At 29.0% G+C, this 21092-nt stretch overlaps 1 protein-coding gene across 1 annotated transcript in view; it reads right to left on the bottom strand.

The window, feature by feature from the left end:
- The window catches only part of LOC123292861 (microtubule-associated protein tau), a 49773-nt gene extending 29235 nt beyond the window's left edge, over positions 1-20538 (bottom strand). The window contains exons 1-2 of the mRNA XM_044873574.1: positions 20523-20538; positions 19149-19201 (exon numbers count right to left, since the gene is read on the bottom strand). Of these exons, the coding sequence (XP_044729509.1) occupies positions 19149-19201; positions 20523-20538 (69 nt within the window). The remainder of the gene's footprint in view (positions 1-19148; positions 19202-20522) is intronic.
- Positions 20539-21092: the final 554 nt, after the last annotated feature.

Raw genomic sequence — 21092 nt, 5'->3', positions numbered from 1 at the left:
TGTTATAGCTTCATGAATGTAGACGAAAAATAAGAATAAAATTTTTCGATATCTGACTTGGTTTTCGAAATTTCGAAAACTAAATAATTAAACAAATATTTCAATTTTCGATATATTGAAAATTATTCTAGAAAAATTGTATACTTACTTTTCGTCATATATTGTCAAGTTATAAAATTTGTCACCATCAAAATTGAAAATATATATATTTTTGAATTCGTGTCGGGCGCAACGATTAAAATAATCGGACAACCATTCCCCCCTCAAATTTTCAGAATTGATTTAGAATTAGCACAATTTCATATTTAAGAAAATCGAGCCTTTTTTAATCCAAAATTGCCCTTGCGTTCGTAAATCCTTAAAACTTTAGTTTTGAAATGGGACAACTTGTAATAGCTCATATTTTGCTATAAAAAAATAATTGAAAATACGTCGGGGCATTTATGACACAAAATGTTCTTATGGTAATTGTATTTCGAATATATGCTTTTTACCCGACTGCGTGCTGCAAAGGATAGTAAAGTGTTTATCAGCCTATGACGTAAGTAAGTATGTATGGTCGAAGTGGCGCTCTAAAAATCAAACTTGTGGACCGACTTTGATGATTATTACGTTAATCGATTAGTCTTAATCCAGTTTTTACTTTTATGCACTCGAATTTTTGATTTTTAAGAAATTAACGATAAGTTATAAAATTTGGTTAATACCCGGTATATATTAGTGATTTGACGAATATTCGCATTCGCCGATTTTTTAACATTTGCATAGTCTGGCAAGTTTTTTAATTCTAGAAAAAAGCTGACAGATGAAAGAATGGTCTAGATGAAAAACATTAGTTTTTTTATGATCATTAACTTTTATCTCTCATCAAACTACAATTTTTGTTGAGGTCCTTTCGTAGGTGATGCCTTTGGTGAGAGATACAGATGCATAGACTAAAATGGTCCGCCCTGTAATTTCATTATTTTCGTCAAAAACATCCGCATTGTCTCTTGCGAATGTTAAAAATATGCGAATGCGAATATTTGTCACATCACTAGTATGTTCATTATATGTATACACGTACATACTTAAATGATAATAGAACAACTTTATAGGTGTGGTTCTATTATCATATACCAAGTACATATTTCTGTTTTTGAGTTACAACTGTCTCTAACAATTGTATATTGTTATGTTCAAAATCCCTTTTTCCTCAACAAAAGCATGTATATATAAATTTTTGTTTAAAAAAAAAAAAATATTACAATTCTTGGATACAGAATCTCAAAAAACTGAAATATGCATAGATATCACTTAGTACATTGTACCTGTATACTTTATCAAATTCCTATCACAAAATCCATATTCCATTCAAAAATAAGCACCACATAGAAAAAGTAACTAACTGTACGCATTAAAAGTTCTAGAAAAAAAATTGATAACTCAAAACTGGACTTTAAACATTCCATGACATATTGGATTTAACTTAAAACTAGGTACTACAAAATTTAGTTTCTAAAGAGTATTGAATTTTATACTTCTTATTCTGATTTCTGTAAATTCTATAAAGTTTTATTTCGCCTCACACTAAGACGTGTTGATACGAGATTTATAGCGTGATGATTTATAGAGTGAACGTATGGTCTCGGGATAATATAATGTAAAAATAAGTCAATTTTAATTTATATCGATATTTGATTGAGACTCTTGTTTAGTATCGGTTTTTTCGAGCCGATACCGTTTATAAACAAGCTTTTATTAGCTTCATGAGTATGTGATTAATATGTTAGTATGTTAGTATGTAACGGAAACTTTGAACATTATTTTGACCATATTCAAGGACCAATGATAATACAATAATTTAATAAGATCTATTTTGATTACCCTGATCAGGATTTCTAGGAATAACGATTACCATACCTGAAAATATATTAATTTATTTGCGCTCCCACCAAATTTATACTGAATTTTTGTAAAGCCCCAGGAATTTGAAGTCAAAATTCCTTCGCTTATATCTCGCATAAAATTAAGCCGAAAAGTTATAGATAAATTTGTCCAGAAAATAATAATATAGAAATACAAGAGAAATTTTAGTTTTTGTTTGATCTGTACCTCGAATTTTTCGTGGATTACAATTTGGCGATTTTATATCCGAGTTGAAAAATACTCATTTTTTGGCTAAATATTGAAGTTTTATTTGAATTACTTAATGAAAAATCTAAGTTTTAATAAAATCAAAACTATATTAATAATTATTAAATAAATTCTCAAAGTTTTAAAATTTTCAATACTAATATTAATAATTTCAGTTTCAAAACCATATAAACCATATAAAAAATAAAATAGGTATTAAAATTAGGTATATGATACTTTACTTTTTTTGTATCTTCTAGATTACACTAATTTCTGGAGCGCAATGTATTTGAGAGTTCATCACTACATGATAAGAAATTTTTTTGTGGATATCACTATGGCAGTATCTTTGTAAATACAATAATGTTTTAACCATTGAGGGAATATAATAACATTAGCAAAAGTTATAGCGGACGAATCAATGCAGTATGGGCGCTAGGCGCATACTGGTTGACGATATCCACAATGCTTCTGGTTGATAGTCCTATTAAAGCTGTAATATTACTTATGCTAACATTGATACTATTGTATCTGCCATACATTTCTTACTTTCTGAAGGTAATAATTTTGATAAAAATTGGTCGAATTTCCGATTTCTCCTACAAGATTTCATCTAGCTCTCATAAAATAATCTTACATTTCTAATTTCAACAACTATATTTAAATTTCTATATACTTACCATATCATTTGCGACTTCATATGGTTGTGATGAACCACCATTCATAAACGATTCAGACATTTTTATTTAAAATTCAAATAAACTGATGGCCGTAATACAGTGAAGATATGATTATTTCGATTTGAATAATTATAATTAGAAATAAACCAAGTTTATTTTTAATGCGATATTGTTATTGATCATCATTTCTTCGTATTTTAATTAAACCTTTTAAGTGTTATTGCAACGCATTTTACTTCTACTCATAAAAATATAAATTACGTAATATCTATAATTTAATCTATTTAAGAAATATATCAACTTATAACTATTTTAGAAACCTTGAGCCCATAATTAAGCGAAATTTTCCATATTTTTTTGTCTGCAATTTGGAGGATCGCCTAATAGATGGCCGAGTACGAAAATTTGATTTGAATTCAGGACATTGAACTATTTTCAAAACCTTATGTCTTTTTAAATACACTATAAATTAAACATTTAAAACCCGGTCAAGTGCAAATTAGACTCTCACACTAAGGGTGTGCAACTATTGCGGTTTATGAGATACAGCTGACAGATGGACGGAGTTTTAATAGATTTACACTATACGAGTGTCGAATTTGCCGAGTTTCTCAATTTTTCTGTATATCGATGATTTCTTTTCTCTGCTGTACAAAGGTAAAAAGAGAGCAATTGTCCACAGTTCTTTCAAAAAACTGGTAGGAAGTAAAGAGCTATCAAAAAAATGGTTTTGTTTTTCATAATAGCGCTGCATTTTGCAATCCCTTCATTGCATTGTCAATAACTATCAACATATACGGCAGACAAAGACAGTTATGAAAAAATACGTTACTTGAAAAATTCGATTTGCGTAAGATTAACCACGATTAAAATTCCAATTTTCTTTATTACAAACAAAAGGCAGACAAAAGTATTCATAGAAATTTTGTTTCATTATGGGCTCATCATCTATGATAAAACAACTCAATTTTTTTAATCTTAGGTTTCAAAAAATTATGCCCCAAAAAATTATTACTTATATAAGTACTGTGAGTTCCAAATAAAATCACAACTATAATTCTATTTATAAACTATGCATATAAACTATATTGTGCGTGTTATGATAACGATAAAATACTAAGCAAATGTATTATTAATATGTTATTTATTGATCTAAATATAACTTCTACAGAGTTAAATATGCTAGTTATGTGTTCAAATTAATTTTTAATCGGTTATTATTTATGTATTGACACAAATTTGAAAAATTCTAAGTTATTCTAATATTATTATTATTTGAATAATTCTTATATTATATAACTTATTTAATACAGTTACGATTTTCAAATGAATGAGTAGAAAACTTGTCTGTTTTAAGTAAAAAAGTATTCTATAGATCCTCTTTAGATTTGAAAATGAAGAAGTATATATATTCGATGAAATTTCATTCACAAATTGAAGAAGAAAAAATAGTTTCAGTTTTTGTTTGTATGAAATAAGAAGGACCATAAGACTCTGGGCCGTATTATAAAAGTATATTTCCAAACAAACCGTAATTTGAATGTAAATCTTCAAATTCGTTGGCAAATTTGAAGATATTGTAAAGTGTAGTGAAATAAAAGGAAGTATAAATGAAACAAATCATGCGGACTTTATTTTATCGAGAATTCTCTAAGCCACGCAAAGAAATAACGTAGAAAGATTTATTAGGATCATCTTAGCATAAATTTCGTCTGAAAGGAAACTGTTGCTATAGTATTGGGAAAATTATCTTGCCATGAGACAAATATCGACTTAATGAACGTTTACCGAGGTTTCAGCAGGCGTTGTAAAAATATATAGATATTGTTTAGAAGCCATAATTACTTTAAAAAATAATGGTCTTACTAATCAAAATAAACTTACTAATAAAAAATAGCCCATTTTAATAATCTAGTCTAGCCTTTTTAAGAATTAAGCCTGCTTATGGCTGCCATATTAACTGCTTGATGTTATAAGAGATTTTCTCAATACCAAGCAACGGACTAACTGGCAATCAGTATCTGCTTTGTAGTGTAACTGAAAGCAACATCGCTTAATGGAATAAAATGTGTATCAATCGTAAGATTCAAGACTTTATTCAAACATGATTCAGATTCAACCGACGATTTAATCTATTTTGTGCTTGAGAGTATTAGAATAAGTCTATTAGAAATCTAAATGACTTGTTTTTAAATGAAAAATTAGTCTATGCGTAGAGAAAAAGATGCGTAAAGACATTAAAGCTAAACAATATTGATTTTACTATCGCGTGTACGGTAACCCCCATAAAACATATATGTATGTTTACATTTCTTTGAATTTTTCTTTTAATAAAGGTAAATATTTTCAAGTGTATTTGTGTGCATGTGTATTTGTTTGTGAAGTCACTTTACGTGATTTATTAGTTATGACGACGACGTCGACTGACTTTTCTTTTTCTAAAGTTTTCTATTTGCATACAAAACAACAATTCTGATTGAAGGTTTATAGGTTAAACAGTACAAAAGTAAATTCGATCTAAATAATACTACTAGACTACTAGACCGTCGGATGGTTGTTACAGGTCTGAATTAACCATTTTTCAATCTTTTGTCTCGAATGGCTGAATAGTTGAGTTGATCGACAAGCATCGGAATTCATTATACTCCCTTGATGGCTTTTTTAACGAAAATTTGTGAAATCATTTTTATCGCCCACGAGTCTGCCTGCCAAGTTTCAGCTCGATTAGATCACGGGAAAAAATTAAAAATCGATCCAAAGATTTTTCGGCAAGCAGGTAAGCAGATGAACTTCTATACGCCAGTCAAATTCTATATTGAAATCGCAAAACGCGATGTAAAGCTGCTTATTTTGTATGTTATTTGGACCCCTCAGGGGAGTGTGAAACTACATTTTGCAAGCAAAAAAAAGTTGTGCTCCAAATTTTCCTTTTTTCCGGTTTTCACCTGATACACAGGTAGAACAACTTTTTTGTTGTTTGCAAAACGTAGTTTCACACTCCCCTAAGGGGTCCAAATAAATTACCAAAAAAACAAATTTACATCGCCTTCCAGCCGCCATTTTTACTGGTTTTCTCTATCTTTAATATTTTTGGAGAAAATGAATACCAAAGTTTTGCCCTAATTTTCCCCCTCATGGGAAAACTGATTGTTTCAAACAAAAGTTATTTATTTTTTATATTTAAGAAACATTTTTTATATTTAAACTTTTGTTCTATCTCTAACGGTTTAACATAAGCAAAATTTTAACAATTCTGAAAACCATGTAATTTTTTCAAGCATCATATCTCAAAAACTATTAGACATACGGAGCTGTTTGTTGGCTTCAACAGTTTCAAAATTATGAGTTTATAGCTAACTAACTTTTGACTAATGTCAAAAGCTCATAGTTTTTGAATTGAATTACAATAACTGTAAAAAGTCCGAAAATTTTGCAGTTTTTCACGGATTGTGAGGTAAGCACAACATTTATGTGCGATTTTAATTTTTTTCTTTTTTTTTTTTGTAAGATTTTACTGGCGTAATAAGGTGAAAGCTTGATAGAATCCAACGCCATTGAACTTGTTTGAAGTTGTAGGTGATTCAGAAATAATTTAAAAAATTTTCTTTTGGAGATTTATAACAGACCAACAGGCAATGCTTATAACAATGAAAGTTAAGTAAAAGCTTTTAGTGAAAGAAATTTAACGGATAAAAAACAGACTTTTAACAGAAACACAACTACTGTAAACTACCCTACAACAGCTCCATTAAGGGATGTGGGGGTTAACCTCATACCAAGCAGCATAAATAGAAGAAAAAGATGTCTACAGTTTTCGTACTTACAAACAATCAGAGCTAGTATAATATAAATATTTATTATCTATGATCAGAGGTGTATGTAGGTATCCTATAGTAGGAATCAATGCTCTGTATTAACTTCTTAAAGATTGACATTACCGTACCAAGTAAGTAACCTCTAGAAAATAATAGTGCTAGGACCAAGCGTAGTATTTGACAACAGGGGATCGGACTAACTTTTGTTTATCACTTCAAATGAACAATTCTCACTTCACGAATAGAAAAGTGAAGTTGGTTTTTAAAAATCAATACTAGTATGCAAAATATGAACATTTAAAATTCGTAATTAAACAAAGAGAAGATACCTACTAATGACGTCATACGTGAGTATCGCCAAAGATTACATATAAAACTTTGTTTTGCTGAAAGGAGATAGGTAAACTTTAAATACAATCTTTGATTGCTTATAACTTCTTTGTTTTAAATCAATTTCACTTTTAAATTTTGTCATGGTATCAAGTCTAGTTTTACATTTTTATGGGTAATATGGCCAATTTGGTATCACGATTAATCCCTATTATTTCAAAAAGATTGGAAGTTTATGAGGTTGAAATTCAGATCGCGTTTGATAAGTTTTCACTCAACGAAAGTTTTAAAGCTCGAGAATTCTCAAGGGAGCCTGAAATCTTTACTGTAATCAAATATGAAGATTATAGAATAAAGCAAACGTTTTTATGTGTAGGTACATATTTCGACGACTTTTAGACATAAAAATAATCCTCTTTATTTTACGACTGCATAATTTTTCTACTACTTTAGAATAGTTTTATGTTAAAATATTTCTATTTCAATATATTTCTTGTTTTGAAAGATTATACTTTACTCATACTCATACTTGAAAAAAACAAGTGAAAATTAACAATTGACAGAATTAAATACTCTGTAGAGACTGTGTCGAATATCAATTTTTCGAAATAATATTTTCTTTTTCAAAAATCTATTACAAGACTCACTAGTTAAAGCTACTGACAAATTTTCAACTCATCTGTTACAGTTTTATACAAAATGAGCAACAAATTTGTTCCCTAATTTGCGCCCTCACGGGAAAACAAAAATATTTACGAAAAATATTTCAAACGAAATTTGTTTATTTTTGTAGAAAGAACACTTTGTGCATTTAAACTTTTTTTCTATCTGTTACGGCTTACAAGATGGATCTTAAAGGCCCAAGACCCAATTGACCTATGATGCTCATTTACGAACTCAACATGACTTTTCACATTCTGAGTACCCTACAAAAATATCAGCTCTCTTTTCATATTTCAATTATTGTAAAAGACATATCATATCGATATCTCTTTTCACATTTCAGTTATTTTGCTGACAGACAGACCGACGGACAAACGATAATGGGCTAATTAAGTGATTTTATAAACATCTATACAAAAACTTCGTTCGTATCATGAATATTTCTAGCGTTACAAACTCGAGACTGAAATAAGTACCTATACCTTAATATAATATGTATAACAATTTATTGGAAATATAATAATTACAAAGCAGATTTTTAAACCATAAATCTTTAAAAGTATAAATCTTTGAAAGTAGAATTATTTTGGAGTAAAAAAAATATTTAAGTAGGTTTTTTGTTAAGTAGTATATCATTCTTAGAAAATAGAAAAATATTGAAATAGAAATGTTATAAAGTAGAATTATTTAAAAGTATTTTTTTTAAAGTATGGAAAAACTGTGCTAAAGAAATAATTTGACTTAGAAGAATGATAAATAGATTTTTTTCTGTTGACTCATCAAAAACTTCAAATGGTCTTAGAAGTTACGGCTGCGGCCCTTGACCTATAAGGCAAAGGAGTGGTTTCCAATGATTTCTATCTGTTCGTACCTATATAGCTCATTATTATGTTTTTACTTGAATGAGTGAATCATCAACTTTGCACGATATAATTTTATTATTAAGTGTAATAATTAAACATAAATATAGCATGACACTAGATAATTATAAAATTTTGATATAATAAAAGGTGGCGCAATAGTAATCACCCAACAAACATTTTAGAATACCAATCTGTGTGTTATAAAAATAGAAGGCATGTAAATTTTGTATCATCGTAAAAAAAGATTTATAATTGGAGAAAATTATAACTTATTTAAAAGTTTCTGAACAGTTTTTTCTGTAACAATTTCAATTTTTTATGTGTAGTGTCCAGAAATTATTGATACAATTTTAAGAAGTTCTTTTATAATTTTTGGTTTGGAATTGATGGTACTATTACGAAATAGCGCTTCGTTAATTTATGTTTCTTATTTTAAGGTTTTTAGTTTTATGTCGCTAAATTTTAAATTTTGTAATTTTGGGCTCAATGGACATAAATACTCCCAATAATATTAGTAGTTTCACACACCTCTAAGGGGTCCAAATAATTTACCAAAAAGCAGCTTTACATCGCGTTTTACGATTTTAATGCAGAATTGGACTAGCGTAGAAGGAAAAAATGTTAATATTTTAGTATGCTTAGTGAAACATTTTGAGGAAATATCTTTCAACTTTTATAAGGCAAGAAAATTTATTGTAAAAATATATCTTATGATGCTGATTATTGCTCCTCATAGCGGTCAAACTTATAACACCGCTTTTTTATTTGGTGGTTAAAACCCAACAGGTACAAGCACTTCATTTACATAACTATCCCACTTAAGTTTATTTTCCCCCTCTGAAAGAAAAATTTTGAACTTTTTTCTCTATCATTGTGATACTGGCAGCTAAGTCAAGTGACAATACATGATTTAATAGTATTTCGGGTGAATGTATGTATAATCATAGATTTAGTTCACAAAACAAAGATTTTCAGTTAAAAATTGAAATGAATCGAATATGAAAACAGGCGAAAGATTGTAAAATTTGATTCCATTGTAAAATCTGTTTGTCTGTCTTAACACCAATATTTGGACATATATGCTTGCATTTCAGCTAAACTTCAAAAAATATTATAACATTAATCCTATTAAAATTGTGACAACTTGAATGCATGTTATTCGAAGGAAATGAATTCGGCAATTGCCTGCTTTTTTCACATAATGCGTGCGTTTAAATATGATCAAAAAGCGTTTTGTGTATTTAATTTCACGCGATTATCGAATAGATAAAGATATTACCCTACAATGCGTTTAGATTATTAGCATGGGCACCAACAGGTGGCATATGTTTAAATTCAATTTATTTGATAATCATATACCTAGAATCAAATCTGATGGAGTATCTCATCCCCTTTTTAACGAGGTGATTATTAGAGAATATGATAAATAATTAGAAAATAAGATTCCATTTTTGTTAAGATTTTATAGAAAAATGGGTCGGGATTCTGATCTGGACATAAAAGAAATTCAAGTTCTACTGCAACGATTTCATTCAATTTTATTTCGAAATATACAGATCGTTATGTTTCGAATTGAGAATTGTGATAATTCTAGGTTTTTTTTTTATTTTTTAATGTGCGTTTTTATACTCGGTCATTGCGCAGTAGTACAACTTTTAGGCTGTAAATGTTTTTGAAGGGCTTCTAGTAATTGATGTGAGTGGCCTTTAATTTCTGGCGTATTTTTCGGTTATAGACTTGGCATATATTATCCTTTTAAAAGCCTTTAAGTTCTTAGGGTCAATTTTAAAATAAAAACAGCGAGAGGCTTCGTAAGAAACTCAATAGGAACTATATTCCTCTCGCTGTAAATCGTTTATTATTAGTCGAAGAAATTTAATAAAAAAAATGCTGTTTTTTGCATTAGGTTCTAAAATACGTATTTATAAACTTTGAGAATATTGCAGATTATTCAGAGATAGTTTCCTTAGTGCTTTAAAATTAGTCTTTTTTTGTAATACACTGTTTTTAGGCAAATGAAAAAAAAAATTTTCCCTTCAATAGTGTACCAAATGGACTGAAAATGGTTACTCGCAGGTTTTTGGCATCGCTGAACACGAACCGATACTAATTATTTTCGAAATAAACCCAATATCGTCACTCGGGTGAACACAACAATTTACAAAAAATAAAAAATTTTAATTTAAAAAAAAATTGTATCTTGAATACATGTGGGCCAAAAACATCCTGTGTACCCATTTTCACTTCATTTGGTACATTATTCTCAAAGTTTATAGATACTTTCTAGAACTTAATGCAAAAACCCGCATCTCGATCCACCTGATATCGGAAATTTTAGAGGTAAAATGCTACATTTCTTCGACTATATTGAATAAGAAGCGCAATGAAGGAATGATAAGAAAATTGTAAATTTAAAAAAATGTATTGACGTTGATGGATTTCAATCTGACGAGCTTCTATAGCAGAAGCGTGCAGCCTAACAACAAGGCCTCGCCGAGAATATTATAAAATATCTTAAATTTTATATATCCATTAAATTGGATATTTCTAAAATTTTATTTCTGAAACATTTGTTATATTTGGGGAAATTAATGACAATGTTGTTTTGTCTTTTTAGTCATAGAAATCGTATATAGAGGTCGTATAGTGAGTGCATAATAGTAAATTATAGAATGTATAAAAATTCTAAATACATTTTTGTGAGTATATTATTATCATTATTATTATTGTTGTTAGTAAATAAGTAGCATGAGTTGTTTTGTCAATAAAATTATCAAGATTTGATTGGGCGGATCGGGTGGTACAATACATGTTTTGACTGACTGACATGGACTCGTCCAAATTACCAAAAGGAATGAATAAATATAATAGGTATAATACTTATTTATATAATAGGTTTTTTTGAATATGTAATAGCATAACATTATAATTTTTCTGGCGAAACTTCAATGATTATTTTAAAAACGGAGAATGGAAAAAAAACTTTTTGTTTAGCCATCATAAAACGACAATACCTATAGAATAAATATTTCCGAATTGGGCCAATGGAATTGGCAAATATAGTTGCAAGATATTCACTTAAGGTATTTCGATACCAAAAAAATAAATATGATCCAAAAATTTGAAATTTTATTTATCAATAAATCATCCTATTATATGTCTTTTGTGAAAAATTCATATCGATTCTTGAACGCTTTATGAGAAATTAATTATCCAAGTTAGTGTTTTTACCAAAAATAGCACATTTATCATAAACTGTACAGAGAATCGATATGAATTTTTTACATATGACCTATACAAGGGCGATTAATTGATAAATAAAATTTTAAATTTTTGTTATCATTTTCATGGTATTTCGCTACACGGTAAAATAATTAAAAAAAAAATTGAAAAAAAAACTAAATATTTGAAATTTTCTTTTATACGTCTTCTGTGAAAAATTCATATCGATTCTCTGTACGGTTTAGGAGAAACTTAATCTATCAAAGTCAAAGTTTTTACCAAAAAAATTTTTTCATTTAAAAACACTTTTTGCATAAAAACTAACATTTCTTAAGACTTCTTCATATACACAACACTTCAGTTTCGGTATCGAATGGCGTACGAAATTTTGCCAATGTAGAAGATATTTTTCAGGACATTGCATGATTTAAAAAACTTATCAAATCTTATGCCTTTTAAATACACTAAAGCTATTCATTTAAAAAGTAATTTAACTTTTGTGTTGGCATTATTTTATATGAGATTAAATTCGAATTAGCAGTAAATATTAGAAGAGCTTTTGTATCAGTTTGATTCATTATAAGTTACTTTCTGCAAGGTGCTCCAGGAGTCCGGTAAATCTGATATGTCTTGGCGACACTCAGTGGTAGTTTTAACAGGCAAAGGAACATTTGCCCATTGCATGCCACGCCCCCCCCCCTCCGAAGATTAAAATATTTTCTATGCATTAATTTCTTCAAAATTACCTATTACTTTCGATAAAAACTAGAGAGTAGAGCACAAAATTCAATTTAGTGGAGGTTAAAACTATAATTTCAGGGCCCCTAGGGAGACTTTTCCCTCTGGGCTTTTTTCCTTAAATTCGCCACCAGCGGCAGTCTATTGATTTTATCTGGTTAAAGATCCTATTCAGGGATGGCTCCTGTAAGGTTGATTTATTCCTATGTTCATTGAATTTACTTAAGAAAGTCAGAAAGTATCCTCAGCAGTACTATGTTTCAGTTTCAAATGCGCGTAAACCGTTTCCATGAGGTTTTTATATAAAATATATATTAGTCCTTTGACTATTTTTTAAAATTACTGTTATCTTAGAACCGTTGGACACGCGGATTACCCATTATTTTCGTGCTGGGCTTGCGGACAACTCTCTTGAACCATAAAATAAATATTAGTTTACATTTTTCCCCTTTATAACAAACGGGACTAGACAAAATCTAAATATTAGGTACTTAAATAACATTTCCACACTGTAACAATTTTTCAGTGTACTAATTTTTCAGACAAAATATTTGATTTTTTGTATGTTTGTATGTTTGTTTTAGACCGTGGGACAGAAAAGATGCTTTGTTAAATGATTAATACACACTTGAAACTTCGTGAGTGGCTTCTTTTTAACGAGTCTACCAAACTTTCTATCTTACCATTTTTTATTTCGAAAGTGCTGCGTTTTCAAGTGAGTATGATAATGTCATATTTAAGTTAATGGTCTGAAAAAACGCAATAGGGAATTTGTCGGACACTATGACCACTTGATAACATTAATAATTATTAAACAATTCAGCAAAAGTAAACCATAAATGTATTCAAAAACAAAAATACTAAAGTACGGCCTGTTCGAGAAGGTAGAACAAGCTCATCGGTGCAGAATACTTGTCGGACAAAATATTTTATTGTTCAATAATTATTAATGTTATCAAGTAGTCATAGTATCGGAAAAATTCCCTGCTGTTTTTTTTCAGACCGACAGTTTAAGTATGACATTATCATGCTCGTTTGAAAACGCAAAACTATCGAGTAAAGTCGTAGAGAAAAAATTCGATAGGCTTGTCAGACGGAAACCACTCACGAAGTTTCAAGTAAAAGATACACTCAAAAACTGTTAAACCGATTTCAACAATTATTTCGCTAATAGAATGCTACATAATCAGCGAATATTTTTATAAAAATCAATAGCTACTCTCCCGCTTTGCTTGAAAATTTCAATTGTTTACTCTCAAACTACAAAAAAGAGGTGTTACAAGTTTGACCGCTATGTATGTGTGTCTGTCTTTGGCATCGTAACGGCTAAACGGATGAACCGATTTTAATTTTTTTGGTTTCGTTTGAAAGGTAATTTAACAGAGATTGTTCTTAGCTATGTTTCAAGTGTAAGTTTAGGGTTCCGTACCCAAAAAATTTGTCGAGGTTTTTTTAAATATTCTAAATTTCACTTGTAAAAGAAAAGATTAAATCGTTTCATTTCATAATAAAAAGTAACAAATATTACGAGTGTTATGGAGGAGGGATAAGTTTAAGCAATGGAAGCGAAGGCTATTACGAGGCAGTCTTTGGTTTTAAAATTGAAATGGTTCAGTAAAGCGAGCGGATAACTTCTAGTATTTCATATAGGCATTTTGTATTACCAAAGCTATTTGACTAAATATCTCTCATAATAGAGCTATAGAACAAATATGTTACCATGTATAACACTGGTTAAACATTGAACATCATTAAACAATGTTATTAAATAAAAAACAATATGAGTATATAAGGTATTGTCTCTTTTTAATTTAGTTTTTCTATTCGGTTTTTTAATCAAGAATGTAATTTATGTTTCACATGATTTGTTTCTTTATTCGTAGTTTTTTTATTCATAATTTTTCTTCAAAGCGTGAAATCGTTTTATTCAGTGGGTTGATATACATTATTCAATTTAATTAAAAATCAAAAAATAATTGTAATTGTTTTTGTAAAAAACTACTTCCTATTATAATTTTCTTTATGCATTATCATTCATTGAATGAATTATGTAAAGATAACAATTATTTAAACGTGTTTTTTTTATGTAATAAAATTTGGTTTGAGTAAATTTTGCAAATGTTAACTTTAAACCGTTCCTCCCTACAATATTTTTTACGGACTTTATGTGTTTCATGTTAGGTTAATCGTTTAATGACCAATGATCTCTATATATTATAAATGTGAAAGTAAGCATGCTTGTTTGTTTGTTTGTTGTGCTTTTACGCAAAAACTACCGAATGAATGTAAATGAAACTGTACAATAATATAGCTCATAGATCAGAATGACATATGAGCTTTATTTTATAAAGGTATGTTTTAAAAAAAATTTTTATAATTAAATTTAGTAAAGACATTTCACTGCGCCATCATCTATGAACATCATTTTGAACAATAAATTAAAGATTTCTGTTTAATTGTAAACGAGATTCATGGCCACCTGTTCTGATACACTCAATGAATCAAGACTATATTACATTAAAAAAAATGAATTATGTTCAAATATTTTACTTGTGTAAAACAATTCCAACCCCTATTTCGAGTATTATGGAAGGGGGATATGTGAGAGCAAGAAGAAGCTATAACGCGGTGTTGTTTTAAGTCCAGCGAATTGGGCGAGGATCAAGCTAGTAATCTTTAAATTTATATTGATAACCGTTTTAACTTAAAATATTCACTCGCTTATATACTTTAATTTATGACCAACCCGCATTCCATTCTCTCTACGAATAACCTTCGACAAACTTAACAAGAGTTATCTCCTAAATTAAAATAAATGTAATTAGCAATTCCATTAAAGTTGTTTTTCCAAAAATAAATTTTATCTGTAAGTTCATATGCTATTATACATTATAATTGTGAAAAAGCAGGAAATATTACAAAAACGATTATGTTCTCAATTGATAAAATATCTATATTTTATTTTTCTTGTGAAAAGTAATATATATTTTCACCCCTATTTCGATTATTTAGGAGTCAAATTTCGTAATATCCCTTAGATGGAGTTTTTTCTCAGGTTGTATAATTTTAACAACTGAGTTGGCTGTTTATGTACTCAGCTACAATATATTTCTATTACTGGAGTAAATCTAAGCAAAAAAAGGCTGTTATATGGATTAAAAGTTCGAGCAATGAAACTTTGGGGTTTTTCTTTTCACATCAAAATAAGTATTTTTTGAAATTTTTTACTTTCCCGGAGTGGTGCAACATGTTTAAAAAACAAAATGGCGTCAAAAATGAAATTTTTTTCAGAAATTTTATCAGTTTTATTTTATATTCGCAAAAGGAGACATCGGTGCATATCCAAATTTGGTAGGTTTGTAGTCAATGTTAAGAACTACTCCTCATATTTTTTTGGTGGGGTTTCGTCCCTTCCCCTCCCAGTTATATATATATGTATACATACATATGGTAAAACAGTTCATTTGACTGTAACTTGAAAAATATTCGATTGATTTTAATGAAACTAATATCAATAGTAGGTTTTATTACTTACAACTTTCGGTTAAAATTTTAGCGAAATCCGTTAAATAGTTCGGCCAAAATTTCCAATTTAGGGAATTGTTTAAAATGACTGCCATTTTATGCCATTTTGTCCTACGAGGTTAAATTTTTTTTTAAATTGTAGCATTTTTTATTATCTTTCGATTTTATAATAAGTGATTTACCCGTAAAATGACTCCTTGATTCATATTTTTGCGAAAAACGGAAAATTTAACACTTTCTGGAAATAACTGTTTGGGGGGTGTATGGACTGGCTTTGGGGGGTGTTTTTTGCTTTGGCATGAGAAAACTATTTTTAAAAGAGGTCTATATGGTTTAAAGCAAAATTTTTAAGTTTTAACCCCCGCGCTGTAAGGGGGGAGGGGTGTATGAAATAAATGTACCTTAAAAGATTTTAAAAAGAGGTCAAAATAGTTTAAAATGCTAAAGTAACCCAAAATTTTAGCTGTTTATATTAATATAGCACTTTTTACAACATCCACCCCTTCCGCTCCCACTTTCATATTTTTTGCAAATTCAAAATTTTTAAGATGTATAAAGGGGCTTTGGGGGTCTCTGATCTCGAATTTTGCAATAGATTATCAAAAACAATTGTAATATTTTTAGGGGGTGTACTTATTTGGGCCAAAAGTTCGAGATCAGCGACCCCCAAAGCCCCTTTATACATCTTAAAAATTTTGAATTTGCAAAAAATATGAAAGTGGGAGCGGAAGGGGTGGATGTTGTAAAAAGTGCTATATTAATATAAACAGCTAAAATTTTGGGTTACTTTAGCATTTTAAACTATTTTGACCTCTTTTTAAAATCTTTTAAGGTACATTTATTTCATACACCCCTCCCCCCTTACAGCGCGGGGGTTAAAACTTAAAAATTTTGCTTTAAACCATATAGACCTCTTTTAAAAATAGTTTTCTCATGCCAAAGCAAAAAACACCCCCCAAAGCCAGTCCATACACCCCCCAAACAGTTATTTCCAGAAAGTGTTAAATTTTCCGTTTTTCGCAAAAATATGGATCAAGGAGTCATTTTACGGGTAAATCACTTATTATAAAATCGAAAGATAATAAAAAATGCTACAATTTAAAAAAAAATTTAACCTCGTAGGACAAAATGGCATAAAATGGCAGTCATTTTAAACAATTCCCTAAATTGGAAATTTTGGCCGAACTATTTAACGGATTTCGCTAAAATTTTAACCGAAAGTTGTAAGTAATAAAACCTACTATTGATATTAGTTTCATTAAAATCAATCGAATATTTTTCAAGTTACAGTCAAATGAACTGTTTTACCATATGTATGTATACATATATATATAACTGGGAGGGGAAGGGACGAAACCCCACCAAAAAAATATGAGGAGTAGTTCTTAACATTGACTACAAACCTACCAAATTTGGATATGCACCGATGTCTCCTTTTGCGAATATAAAATAAAAATGATAAAATTTCTGAAAAAAATTTCATTTTTGACGCCATTTTGTTTTTTAAACATGTTGCACCACTCCGGGAAAGTAAAAAATTTCAAAAAATACTTATTTTGATGTGAAAAGAAAAACCCCAAAGTTTCATTGCTCGAACTTTTAATCCATACACAAGGCGTAATTTCACTCTACTATATTTAAAACAAAATTTAATTTCAACAGTGTACCTACTTTAAAATCTAAAAACCCATCTATAGTTCAACATTATTTAATACATTTATTCAACTGTAATTTAAGATCTAAAATAAATTATTTTTCTATCACAAGTGACTTTCCATGATTTAAATGAACCCTGTGTAAATACATTACCAGCAAATAATCGACTGCAAAATAACTTAACGTAAACTATACAATAATGACACTTTTTTGACTCATTTAATTTTCAAGTTGTATATTTCGAAAACGATTTTTTCTCTGCAAAATTATTCGATAATGTCATATATATTGCCTATATCGATTGGTGTTTTATCAAATGGTTACTACGATGCCTTTCGTTTGTTGAAAAACAATCTGTATAGACAATACACATCTTACACGTAAAATTCAATTTTTTGGCATAAATGAAGTATTTATCTTCCAAACTGTGCTGAAGTATTTTTGGTCGCTGATTATGAATCCGCTGTCAGATTACACGGATTCTGCCATGGCTTCCGAAAATCGTGTCAGTTTTTCTATTAACTAAAAATTAAGTATTTTTTGTGCACAAAAAATATTATGTGTGTGCATTTTTGCGCCTAAAAAGGTACTATGTTACGATTTTTGGAATATGTGACAGAATCTGTGTAATCTGACATCGAATTCGTATTCAGCGACCAAAAATACCTACGAGATGACAACTTTAAAGCAAAATAGACATTTAGAAAAAAATTCTGGGCTACATTTCCACTCGACTGAGGTCCTATACTCCTCTACGACTAGGTTAAGCTGGCTGAATGTTCCTTGGGATCTTATAAATGCGTTACAAAAAGTTTCATTAAAATCGGTGCCGTTTCTCAACATTTCCACAATCGACACTTTTCCATTGTATTAGTAAATTGAATATCGTAAAATATTTTATCAAATAATGAGTCTATATTTGTGAAGTATAATTAAATATTGTTTGTCCAATTCGATTTATGGTAATTTATCATGATAAGTCACTCTGTATATCAAAATAGTCAAAGAAATACATCTAGCCGAAACAATAAAAGTGGTTACTTCACCCCAAATCCTCAAAAACAGTTTCAGTTTTGTTGATGGTTTGTCTTTATATCCATATATAATTTGAATTCACAAAAAGCTCCTAGAAATTTTGGATCAATTTTTGCATCAAATTATATATTTCGTTTTCAAACAATACCTATACGAAAAAAAATCATCAAAATCGAAACTGTTAAACAAGGTTTCAAGGGTAGATCATATTCATTGACTCGACTTGCTACAAAAGAACAAATAATACTAAAACCTTCTCAACATTTACTATCTACCAAAAATATTTTTATTATAATAAGATTAATTAACGTGTCGGCATCTTATTTATACATTTTAAAAATTATTATTATTTATATAAGCTTCAAAAAGCTTACTACATTTAATATAAATAAATAAACACCTACATATAAATAAAGAAATAATATGGTTGTTTATGTTTGTTATTTACCTACAGCCAAAGTTCAAGAAGCTTGTGAAAAAGCTTGACAAGTGCTCTTCATACTTACCTGGAGAAACTTAACGATAACGACAATATAATGACACCACGTTTGAAGTTTACCTAAACGTTAATGGTTTTGAAGTTGATGTGTTGAAAAAACTTTGTTTTTCAGACTCAAAAACAAAACCCTTTTCCTTTTTGCACTCTTTTTTTAAGTATCAATAATTTAAATATTTAATTTTAAATTAAATCTGAAAAAAAATTGAGAACAGATTTTTTTTCGTTAAATGATTGTGTAATTATGCAAATTTGAAAGTGGTTGCGAGTTATCGATACGTATGTTTTTCAAATTTTTAAAAACAGCACAAGAGTATTACTGTACGTTATGCTCGGCCGACTAGAGACTTTAGACATGAATGTAACGATTCAAAGAAATGTGGATATTTTACACAGCTTCCAGAAACCTTCCATTATTTGTTACTCTAAATAATGCCAAAATACAAACTACACTAAACATAAAATATTATGCCAAAATACAAACTACACTAAACAAAAAATATTAAAATCCAAAGGAATTGACCGATTGTAGTCGTATTCACGGAAAAAGCGTGCTTTGTCGAACGATGATTCATTTCATTACAACGAACAATGTATTCACAAAAGGCACTGTGGCTAAAAGGTAAAATGGAATGGTAAAGCAATCTCATAGCGAGTGGCTGGCTTAAGACCTGCTTCGAAGATGAAAATGATCTATTTGCATTCTATCTCTATTTACACAAACAAAATAATGCTTCTAAATAAATGTTTTCAAAAACAAAAATTCAAGAATTTAGTTTAGTTTAGTTAACATACTGAAAAAACACAGGTTTAGGCACAATAGGGAATATTCATGTATTTTTTTTATATTTTTAATTCATTGTTGTAAAAAAATATTTAAAATACATTATAATTTTGAGATATTTAAACGCAGTTTTTTGGCGCTCTCTGTTAATACGCAGTTTTTTGGCGCTCTCACTTATACGTCATAAGTACGTGATCTGTCAATTTTTGACAGTTCAATGTATAATTTACACTTAAAAAAAATGAATTTACAACACAGAATTTACACTCGTTATTATTAAATTTTCTAATAAAAAGCCGTAGAATAGTATAATTTAATGAAATACCATATAAAATGTAAGTAATTAATATCATACAGTATGTCAACAAATTTGACAAGCCAGTACTATGATGTCACGTCCGTATAAAAATTTGAATTTCCGTTTTAGAAATTTTTAAATGTCCTCACGAAATTTGAACTTTTATTAATTAATTTTAATTCATTAATAAAATAATTTAATTAAAAAGATATTAATTAATAATGGTTTAGTTGAAATCCAATATTCCCTATTCTATTTGTCATGATTGAATTTGATTTCGAATAAATTCAAATTTCACTGACAGCATCCATCGATCATTTTATATGAGACATTTAAAGAATACAACAGTTTTTTTTTTTGTATAGTTTTAAACAAATATAAAAGTTATAAAACTATGTCAATTAATTTCTCACAGCTCGCGGACAAAACATAGAATTTATTCTAGTTCGTGTTATAGAAAACAAAAGGTTACCCACCCCTGCACCAGACCATACATTAATATTCAGTTGAATGCGTTCTTTATAGTGTAAATCGGTCATTCGTATATTATACCATACCTACAAATGTTATGTGATGTTATCGAACCTGTGACAAACGCCACAGTGTTGCACAAGGTTACCCTACCCCAGTTTGTTGGTTTTATCGACAAACCTTAATATTTATATTGGGTTTTTTTCAAAATACAGTTTATTTTTTTCTAATTTTATTTCTTAAAATAATTGTTCTAATACCCTCAATACAAAAATGAAGAATATGAATTGTATTTATGTTAGGTTTTTGGTAGTACATACTATATTATAATAAATAATTAAAATAATAAAAAATAATTTTATTATTATTGTATGACTACAAGTTAAAAAATATTAATTGTA

The sequence above is a fragment of the Chrysoperla carnea genome, chromosome 2, assembly GCF_905475395.1.
Source record: "Chrysoperla carnea chromosome 2, inChrCarn1.1, whole genome shotgun sequence".
NCBI lineage: Eukaryota > Metazoa > Arthropoda > Insecta > Neuroptera > Chrysopidae > Chrysoperla > Chrysoperla carnea.
This window is presented reverse-complemented; position numbering and strand designations above follow the sequence as displayed.